The 10,881-nt window shown below is 45.4% G+C and overlaps 1 protein-coding gene across 2 annotated transcripts in view; it reads right to left on the bottom strand.

Moving 5' to 3' along the window:
- Positions 1-2,580: 2,580 nt before the first annotated feature.
- The window catches only part of CDC25A (cell division cycle 25A), a 14,779-nt gene continuing 6,478 nt past the window's right edge, over positions 2,581-10,881 (bottom strand). For both annotated transcript variants that reach the window (XM_077267955.1, XM_077267956.1), the window contains exons 7-17: positions 10,598-10,693; positions 10,010-10,129; positions 9,523-9,657; positions 9,173-9,244; positions 8,955-9,089; positions 8,786-8,881; positions 8,152-8,214; positions 7,976-8,074; positions 5,248-5,378; positions 4,908-5,019; positions 2,581-4,529 (exon numbers count right to left, since the gene is read on the bottom strand). In XM_077267955.1, coding sequence (XP_077124070.1) covers positions 4,389-4,529; positions 4,908-5,019; positions 5,248-5,378; positions 7,976-8,074; positions 8,152-8,214; positions 8,786-8,881; positions 8,955-9,089; positions 9,173-9,244; positions 9,523-9,657; positions 10,010-10,129; positions 10,598-10,693 — 1,200 coding nt within the window. In that variant the 3' untranslated portion in view covers positions 2,581-4,388. The remainder of the gene's footprint in view (positions 4,530-4,907; positions 5,020-5,247; positions 5,379-7,975; positions 8,075-8,151; positions 8,215-8,785; positions 8,882-8,954; positions 9,090-9,172; positions 9,245-9,522; positions 9,658-10,009; positions 10,130-10,597; positions 10,694-10,881) is intronic.

Below are 10,881 nucleotides of genomic sequence, written 5' to 3'. Positions count from 1 at the left end.
CCGGCCCCGTGTGCAAAAGTAAGTGCCCCCCCGGCCCCGTGTGTGAAAAGTAAGTGCCCCCCCCCCGGCCCCGTGTGTGAAAAGTAAGTGCGCCCCCGGCCCCGTGTGCAAAAGTAAGTGCGCCCCCGACCCCGTGTGCAAAAGTAAGTGCGCCCCCGGCCCCGTGTGCAAAAGTAAGTGCGCCCCCGGCCCCGTGTGCAAAAGTAAGTGCGCCCCGGTCCCGGATGTGCAAAAGTAAGTGCGCCCCCGGCCCCGTGTGCAAAAGTAAGTGCGCCCCGGTCCCGGGTGTGGAAAAGTAAGTGCGCCCCGGTCCCGGGTGTGGAAAAGTAAGTGCTCCCCTGGTCCCGGGTGTGGAAAAGTAAGTGGCCCCCCTGGTCCCGTGTGTGAAAAGTGCTGCTGTAAAGCTGGCAGCGCTGTTCAAGCACCATGTATTTCCTTCAGGAAATGCCCATCTAGTTTATTATTGTACTCGCTTATATAGCGTTATCATATACCGCAGCTCTGTGCAGACACCACTGTCCCCATTGGGGCTCACAACCTAGATTTCCTATCAGTTTGTCTTTGGAATGTGGGAAGAAACCCACGAGGATACAGGGAGAACATACAGACTCCCTGCATATGTTGTTCATTTGTATTCAGGACCCCAGTGCTAACCAGAGCCATTGTGCTGTCCTATAAATAGTACAGTGCTAACCACTGAGTCATCGTGCTGCTATATATATATATATATATATATATATATATAGTACAGTGCTAACCACTGAGCTGCCCTATATAGTACAGTGCTAACCACTGAGTCATCATGCTGCTATATGTCTATATATATTTATTACAGTGCTAACCACTGAGCCATCGTGCTGCCCTATACATAGTTCGGTGCTAACAATTGAAACACCGTGCTGCTAACTGGAACCTGGGCAGGGTCAGGGCTTTTGCGTGCTTTGATGCCCATGAATATATTTCTTTCTTGACAGGTGGTACATGCTCCGTAGATTCCAGCTTTTCTTCTAGTCATCTTCTTGTTACTTTACAGTGATATTGCACATGCGTGGCTGTACTGTCCTCACTGCACGATGTGGACATGTGCACTGTGCACCTGCTCCAGTCAAAGGAGGAACATCCCCCCTCCCCACTGAGTACATTGTCCGATAGTGTAGTCAGACATTTAAAGGGAAGGTACCGCGTTTGTAGATCATTAATAAATCAATGTAATGTAGCATAACATGCTGTTATAACCAAGTTTTGATTGCATTTGAAACATTTTGTGTGTTATAGGAGTTTTAAGAAGGCGCTGAAGGCTGATATCTTGTTTTCACAGTAGCAGCACGACACTATCAGTGTCATAATACGGCACCCCATGGTCATAGGAGATAACAGAGGGATGCGGACCCTATCTATTGTAATAGAATTGTCTCTGCTGTGAACTGGGCACGCCTCTGTGGGCTGCACAAATCACAGTATTAGGAGTGTTCTGCTGCCATATTCATGGAGCCCTAGGATCTGCTAACATAAGCAGTACTGCTTCCAGCAGAACAGATCCTAGATTGAAGGCTGAGGGGAGTAAAATGCAGGAGCAAAATAGCAGAGACATCAGAGGAACAATGTACCATTATAGGAGCTGTGATTCATCACTGCAGGACTGGATGGAGGTTTGGGAGACATACAGTCCTTGATCTTTCCATCATATTCCTCAGACTATTATCCTGCCATTAAAGAATCCTGCTGCCATGAAAGGGGGACTGTACAATGTTAAGTAGGTGGTCTCATTCCCATGATGCAGGCAGAACATTGCTCCTCTCCGCCTGACATGTCTTATCCCATAGTGGATCCCAGCACCATCTCTCCACATAAGTGTTGTGCATAGCCCAAGTCATCCCCATGATGGAAACCATAATCCATCAGACCGGGCCACCACCTTCCTTCACACCATACTCAAGTGCCCATTGTAGGCACTGAGAAACACGGACAAGGGTCAGCATGGACGCAGAGACCGGCCCGCAGCAGCACAGGGGAACTGTCACTCTTCTGTAGGATTGGATCAGAAGTCTTACCTCTAGACTCACATAAGTGATCCACGGGCGCCCAGAACTCTGACCCTGCTCCCTTTGGCTATCCTGCCATGGTCGATACAAACCACTGCATACCAGGAAATTCACTTAAGACGCCCCGGAACCCATATATCATGAACCCCCCACCACACCTGCTCTTCTGGAAACAGAGCCTCATACCCAGTCATCAATATTTGATGTGTATATAGATATAATTGTATCTATATACACACACACACACACATCTGAATGAATATATAGCTCTATGTATATTTATCGCCTCAGACTTTACTCAGGAACTGATTGCAAAACCCCCAAAAGTTTGTGTAGTGGCAAGAAGGTTGAAATTTTTCCCAAATGGCAAGTCCACCATCACTGCTAAAGTTTAGACGAAGGATAAAAGTTTTTGTTCTACGATCCAGAGGTGGTGGGTCTAAAGTGAAGGTGGTGGTCTTGTAATAAGTAGGATTGGAGGAGCCATGGCCAGCCTGGTTATACCGTCTTAGTTGTTACAGAGATACAGACACATGGGTGATGTTTTATGTCATTTATTTTCCTGTAAGAAAAAGTATAAAATATGCAGAGATACAAGATTGCATATTCCTACAGGACGCTGCAGACCTCGAGCAGTCAGCGGACAGACATAAGCTCCGTGACGTCACATACAGACCAGACGTACGCAGAACAGCAAAACCCGGATATACTCTTGGGGAAAAGGTTACACTAATGATCCATAAAAGTTACTTCATCGGCTAAACTGGGGTAGTAATATTGCTGCCGATACCAAAATAGTGGTGTTCAGTAGTCCTTGTGTCAGAGAGATGGAAGCACCGACATTGATAACCGCAGCTCGGACGCCGCACGTACACATCAGGTAAAGTGGTTACACAAAAGTAGAAGACGAGCGCTTATTTCAAAAAGCAACAGTGGTACTCCTGTGCACAGATTGCTACTGGTAAGTGAATGTGGATACAGTGGGAGTCTGCACAGAACGACTGGTCAAACCAAGCAGAGACGCTCGGAGCACCCGACGGACAAATGTTCATGTGCACTTCCCTCCCGCTTGTTTTCCATCCATCTCTGCTCATAAAAGAGAAAGAGGAGGAATATGGTGATAAAGGGAAAAAGTGGGAGTGTTTGATAGTGCACCGAGCGCCTGCTGTGAAAGGAACAGTCGTTCTGCGCTGACAGAATCCCTCTGAGACGCAAAGTGACCGCACACCACAGTGCAGACAGGTGGTGCAGTTTCTGGTTGAGAACAGCCATGCATTTTTTTTTTCTAGACTTTGAGAATCCAGCTGTTTTCTGCAGATAGTAGAAAAAAAACAAAAACAAAAAAAAAAACACCTCTATAGATAAACCTCATTTTAACAGCATGATAATTGACCAATTACGTAGACTCACTACTTGTATCCTGTATTATACTCCAGAGCTGCACTCACTAATCTGCTGGTGATGCACTGTTACATTTATCACAAGTAAGATCAGGCAGAAGATTTTTTTGTAATAGGCTATGCTTTTTGGTCAGTCAGAAGGAGGGGGAAAACAAAGCCACCATTGGAAGAGTGAACTGGGTTAGACAATAACTCCACCAGCAGAACAGTGAATGCAGCTCTGAGGTATAATACAGGATGCAGCTCCAGGTCGGTGCAGAATGAATACTATGCGCAGCAGTTCTGATTATGTAGATTAACGATATATTAAGTGTGCAAAACCCAAAAATTAAGTGCACAAAGCAAAAAGCAATTCTGCCAATTAAGACCCCCCCCCCCATATTACAGATTGAGACAGTTGTCTCTGGTCCTGGGTCACACACACCAATTGAACATGTCATTACTACATAATCAGGACTTCAGATTTATCCCCCCCACCCTAATATAAAAGGGGTATAGGTTAAAACCTAACACTTGACTATAAACACGAATCCATGATTCAATAAGAACTCCCAAACTGAGAAAGGGTTTAAAATGTATAAAAATTGAGTACAGGATAAAACTAGCAAGACCTCCACACGTGTTCCCTTGAGGGGGGTCTCCGCACCATACACAGCTAGCTAAAAACAGGATGGATCACTGTAGATCCTGCTGTGCGTTGTGTGATTGGCAGGGTTCACGGGGACAAAAGGTCAAATGGGAGTCAGTGGCAGCTGAAGAGTGCAAGCTGCAGACAGAACAGCCCAGAGTTTAAGGATTTACATGTGGCTGCACCAGGCAGTCCCAAGTAAATCCACTTTCCCAGCTCTGTGCATTGCAGGAACATAGTCTCCTCCACCTCTGGGGTCTGTTCAAGTCTGGAACATTTGTTAAGGTTCCCGGGCGGTGGACAGTACATACAGTGCGTTCAGAGCTTCTTCAGACGGCTGTACAGCTCCCGCTTACTCTTCTCTCCTGCCCACGTCCGGCTCTTCATGCGAAACTTCCGCAGATCTTCTTTAAAGTCTTCGTGGTGCATGGGACGGTAATTTTCTGGATCACAATGAGACTGAAGAGGAAAAAAAAATAAAATGAAAACCTTATGCAAGAAAAGAGTCCAGGAGGGCCAAACATGACGCACCCTGCTAATGGGGACTTGCACTATAATATGGAGTAGATCTATGTGTAGACTGGATGACCACAGCCGTGAAGTGCCAATCTGCAAAATTCAGAGCAGACAAAACTCACTGGAAAGAACCTGCTCAGAAATTGCTCTACAAAGTGTATTTAAAAGCAGCCTGAAGATTTTAGAGATCTCTGTACAAAGACAAATTCTAAAATAGAATATCTGATAAAAGTTCAAAAGCTAAAAAACCCTGAAAGCTTAAAAAAATTAAAAAAATTAAGAAATATATAAATAAAAAAAAAATAAAAAAAGATAAGTTACCCTGCACTTCTGGAAGAAATCCTTGTAGCCCCCCAACAGGATGTATAGCTCGGGGTAGTGCAGGTGGGGGTACTCGTTCAGGTCTCGATCTTTCTCGCGCACAAACTTGCACCTGTTAAAGAAACAGAATATTCAGATTAAATTTTAGACTTTATTTCTAGAGCCAGGGAAGAAAGGCAGAGACTAACAGCAGGCGACAATGCATTTAATTTACACAATGCTCCAACTACAGGACTAGATCTGCTGGCAGAGTCAGAGTACAAGATACGACGACCACATTCTCTGACAGCAAGCAGATCATGAAAACAGCAAAGAATTGAAATAAGAAGCTACAACTCACATTCTGGGTCCTCGCTCGGAGGAGAACTCGCAGTGGAAGATGATAATCACTCGCTTGGATCCTTGTGGCAGGATGGGATTCTTCAGGAGAAGATCTTCTACCTCTTGCTCCATATACAGATTGATGGCTCCCTGCAAAAGAAAGATTTTAATCCTGCATCAGCCAAGGGATGATTTTTGGCAAGAAAGCGAAAACTGTCTACTGCACACTTAGTGGCTATAAAAGCCTGGTAGCCACGTGCCAACGACACAAGCACATAGTGTTAAAGGATAATGCCGAGATCTGGTACCACACCTATCTATGCCAAGCTCAGCATGCTCAAGACATTTCATGGACATTGATCTGCTTTCACTAAAAGCTCATTATGCAGCTACAAATAATCAAAAGAGGCAAAGACTATTGCTTGAACCAAAACAATAATTGCAGCTGTCAGCAATGACCTTGAAGATAAGCAATGGTCTATACAAGCCTGTGTAACTTCCTAAATAAAGCTTCTGATGTTGACAGGCAATGACAGTCGAGTGGTTATTCTCTGCATCCATTTGAAGAGGATTGCATACACCTTGTGTGCCCCCAAAACAGCTGGCGCCCAAAGTGGGACTAAGACGAGGCGTCCAGATGACAGCTGCACCTAAACAGACCACACCCAAGGGGGAAGACTGCAGCTCTGTATAAAGTAATAAAGTTATTCATCTTGCCTAGCACCCTCCTGTGTCTCCATGCAGGGGTAGAGACAGTAGGCTGTCACTGACGAGTCCTAACCTGAACCTGGTCATAAGCGTTTCCTTGTCTGCACAAATGAATGTCTTAGCTGAAAAGATGGACACATTGTCAGTAGATAATCCACCATCACTCTGGTTCCAGCCTCTGATACGCCTGATGACCAACATTTCCTACCCAAAACTGCCTAAGATCTGAATCCCACACAGACGGATAATTAAAATGCAGCTATTGCAGTCTCCCGGTTTAGCATACATTGAGCCGACCTTGTTATTTCGGCCTCAGACTGGCAGATAACGAGGGCACTGGATGCACCTTTCGCAAGAGGAGACTGGATACAATCTGTTCTTAGATAGGTACCCAGGGCTAAGAGTCCAGATTGAATAGTAATGGACAGAAAATGTTAGAAAATCCAGAAGGGACATGAATTCCAATCAGCGGCTTGAGAATGCACTAAGATAACAGCTCTAAATCCAGAGGTAACATTACTACAGGAGGTTACATAATCCCATATACAGCCTTCGGGTGTAGAAGAAATCGGAAGCAGTTCAGAGAGGAAAAGACCCAACAGAATTACCGCATTTAAGATTCAGATTATAACATGGTGGTAACCAATCAGTACCAACAGTACACGCCAAAAGCACTAGTGGCGGAAAGAGAAGGGAGGAAGCATATGAAAAATGTTAAGACCCTCTTCAAATTATCAGGGCCATTACCCCCTGAAGGAAGGCTAGATGAGAAGGTAAGGAATGGAAGGATGCATTAATAGACAGCTCCTTAGGAATCCTGAAGCCATAAAGGACACTGAGGCACGGTACACAATGGCAAGAATGAGAGAGAAAAAGATGTTTATACCAGATGTTCCACTTATCAGCGACAGCCAGAGAAAGTGGCACTGGCTGCAGCAGCTGCATCCAAACAGTCCAGACTGACCCAAAATGCCCAGGAATGATGGACAACCATGGTCTGCTGCTTCATCTGTGGGGCGCCACATCCACACAGACCTACCCCTCTGTACCCAGTTATCACAGATGGCACACCAGCCCCAGCGACTTAGCTCCGGTGACTACTGAAATCAGTCTTAATGGTGAGGGGGCAAAGCCACCCCGTGGAGGCATACGCCCTTTAAAATGTTGCCATATGAGGGTATGTGGCCCTCCTTACCTCCCCATGACATTCAAATCAGCCCCTGCTATTACACCACAGGAGAATCATGCTCATGAACAGTTGACCATACCCAGAGAAAAACCATGAAAATGAGCCAGATACAGAGAACACACTGCCTCATGAATGGACTCCCTGAAATCAAGGCAGGAGATCTTTGACAGTCATACAACCTGCTCTGGAGCCAGACTATCCACAAAGAGTGGCTGATATATGCAGGACAGGATTTCCTTTGTAAGGGTTATACCCAGGATAGGGACACCTTGGCGATCAGGCCACTTCTCTGCAGGAGATTATGAAACAAAAATGGAGAGAATAGAGGAGTTCTTCCACTGACTGAATCAGATGTTCGTAGATCTGATTCTATGAGCGGGAGAAATCCCATAAGTGAATCTGAATAAAGGCTTTTTGTTCAAGGCCTTTGGAACCTAAGAGGAAAGTTACAGACTACAAGACCCGAATACTGGATATGGACGACCTCTTCCGAGTGGAAGTGAACCAAAAGCCAAGCCTCCTTTTACCAACCTTCTAGTGGTACAAAACCTTCAGTGGAACATGGAAGGGTCACCTGCTATAACTGCGGCAAAGCGGGACATCTGAAGAGGAAGCTTGACAGCAGAGGCAGCCACCCCAGGGCCCCAATATACAGCCACATCCAGAGCTGCTTTCAAAACGCATCATAAAGGACAGATTTGGCTAAAGATAAAGTGAGCAGGCATCTTAGCAGGGATGGTGACCAGAGAAGACAACCAGCTCAAAGCTGCGGTTAACCCCTGAGGAGGGTCTAATAAAGGTGTAAATGACCTATAAAGTAGTACAGCAAAAGAATAGACTAGAGACTCACCCTTATGTGTCCCCCGGCGTACTCGTACGGGTATCTGCAGTCAATGATCACACAGCGATCAATAAGAGAATCGTACCGCCCGGTCAGGATCAGCGCCATCTGCAGGAGAGAAGACGTCAGTACAGGAGCCACAATCCAGCTCACAGGTGCGTGCCTCCGCACTGCGATGCACTCACCATCTCCGGAGTGATGTACTTCAGCTCCTGATGTCTGCCGCTCACCGTTGGAAATAAAAAGGCCTAAAAAAGTGGAGACACACGGTACAAGGTTATAAATCCAGAGCACAGGTTCTGATAGTCATTGCACAGTGTTGCAAGTGCAGATCCATGCTACACTGCGCAAAAGCAGCAAGGGGGGGGGGTGAGAATAATAATAAAAAAAAAAAAAAAAAAAAAAAAAAAAAAAGAGTTGTTCCAGCTCCATAAGCTGCTATTATCACTCGTCCTGGTCCTAGACCAAGTTCCGAGCACCTGTGTGGATCGGTGAGCTGGCTGCGGTCTAATCTCATTAGCCGCATTATTTCATTTTGTGTATTTACACTGCGCAAAACTTTGCAGTCGATTTGAGGGACTTCGTCGCAGTCTGAATCAAATTGTGCGGGAAGCAATGTCCGTGAACAAACGAAAAAGAGCAGGTACCATATAAAGTGCTTTTAGTACATTACAGCACCCTTAATGAAAAGAGTGTTAATGATGCACATTTCTTCACCAACAACGGACAGGGGACAGTTTAAATGCTAAAACTGACGCAATATTTTTGTTTGTTGGCGGGGTGGGGGTCAGGACGAGACTGAACATAGTGTGCCTTTACCTTTGAGAAGTCTCCAATAAGATCTCTTTGGTCACCATCTAATATACTTTCAATAGTTTCTTTAGAGAAGGACTTTGACCGCATCAGACACGGACCCTGTAAGATAAAGTAGGTCGGTCACTGTTTACCAGCAGGCGGCAGCCCACCTACCGTCATATCAGACCCTCACCTTCTCAAGCTCATTATCTTCTGTCACCTCGAACATGCTGCGGCGCCTCTTGATTTTCTCCGGAACATCTCCGTGAGCAATCTCTGGCCTCTTTGTAGCAAGTCTACCAGAAGGACAGGATCCAACCTCGTAACACTGGAGGGGGCAGAAGCGCACGACTTATAACGGGTCAACATGAGCTGTATGTACTAAAGTAAAGAAGTGGAGCAAGAACTTACCAGCTTGGGGCGACTCAAGACCAAGGGAGCGGTCCATAGACTGGCAACACCGCAAGGGATCTCCGCATCGGTCTAGAAAACGACATTTCAGGGTAAGACCCAGATGCAAATCCATTATAATCCTGAAGTTAATTAACCCCATCCTCCCAAAAAGATGGAGCCCCGTAACTATCCATAGCTTTATTGAAGCAAATGCTGATACATGGCACTTTTTTTTTTTTTTTAAACACTGCCAAACTTTGACTTGCAGCACTCCAGCTATGCTATGGACGAGCATGTGCTCATTTACATATACAATTAATACTCACTGCACAAGTCATTTTGGAGACTTCCTACCTGCAGGACCTTACCTCCTGATCATCTCCATCCAACATGTCCAGGAAGCCATCATCACTGCTCTCCGTCGTGGTAGATGTGCAAGAGGACTTTCTTGACAAGGCCAGATCGTGCCTTCTGGATGCAGAGTCCTTCCCAGGAGAAGAAAACTGCAAATGGAAGTGTTTTGAGATATATCACAAATGCTGAGGCGAGTACTAAACTTTATGGCACAACCACCAGACTGCAGATGTGACCGACTCCGTATGCAGCGCTGCCCTTATCTGCATGGTGGACGGGTGCAGGAGCCGCCTGCCATGCACCATTGTGGCCTGGAAATCAGACTGACTATTGCATGCAGAAATTCTGCATGGACCCGAGGTCAGCGTGGAAAGAAGTAGGCCAACGATGATTCTGTAAGGAGTCTATGGGAGGGCAGCAGGTGTAAATGCACTCATGAGTTTAGTCTAGGAGTCCCACCGGCAGCGGGTCAATCATAAGGAGGCATTGTCGGCAGCTCACCATACATCCTGGAGCCGATTTCTGCCTTTGCACAAGCACTTCCTTGCCCTCTACCTGGGACCGTGGGCGTGTGAAGCTCTGGAAGTTTGGTCTGGCTGGGATCTTGAATTGGAATGGTTCCTAGAAAAAAGGAAACTAAAAATAAACTGCAGAACACATGGGTCACAGTCAACCAGCGTGGATCTGTAACGTCCGGTCATCATTTACAACCTGTAGAAATACAGAGCCAGAGAATAAAAGGATTCTGTGCACAAAGGAAGTGGTTGGTGTAAATGTTAATTTTACAAGTAGCAGATCAGATATATATTTCTGCACTCTTTATTCTTGCTGTCAGTGAATGAACCATCATTCTGACCACAAAAGCTGAAGGTTTGTTGCATTACCTCGGTAATATGAAGCCTGGAGCACAGGATGACCGCAATGTATGGCAACAAGATCCGTTATACAAGCAAGACGACACCAGAGGCTTCATGTGAACAGGAACGAGGACATTCACTGACCACAAGCAGAGATCTTGCCAATGGAAGAAAAAAAAAAAAAAAAAAAAAAAAAAAAAAAGCGACTACTGTATTGTGGCACATTACTCACATTTTCTTTGTTCTCGTCACCAAAGTGAAATACTTCACAATCCAGTGAGTCAGAAAGATTTCTCTTGAAGGCTGGGCTGGAACCAAGGAATTTTTGCTGCAGGAGGAAAAAAAAAATAAAAAAAATAATAAAATCAGAAAGCAAAAGATAATCAGCAAAGATTAACATCAGGAAAGTGGAGTCTCTATAACACAGATGAGCGCAATTATAACTACAGATACATAAACGGCTCATGAATAGTTTATTGTAGTGGAGACAATGGCTTTATCAATTCCAGTGTTAAT

The sequence above is a fragment of the Ranitomeya variabilis genome, chromosome 6, assembly GCF_051348905.1.
Source record: "Ranitomeya variabilis isolate aRanVar5 chromosome 6, aRanVar5.hap1, whole genome shotgun sequence".
NCBI classification, from domain to species: Eukaryota; Metazoa; Chordata; class Amphibia; order Anura; family Dendrobatidae; genus Ranitomeya; species Ranitomeya variabilis.
This window is presented reverse-complemented; position numbering and strand designations above follow the sequence as displayed.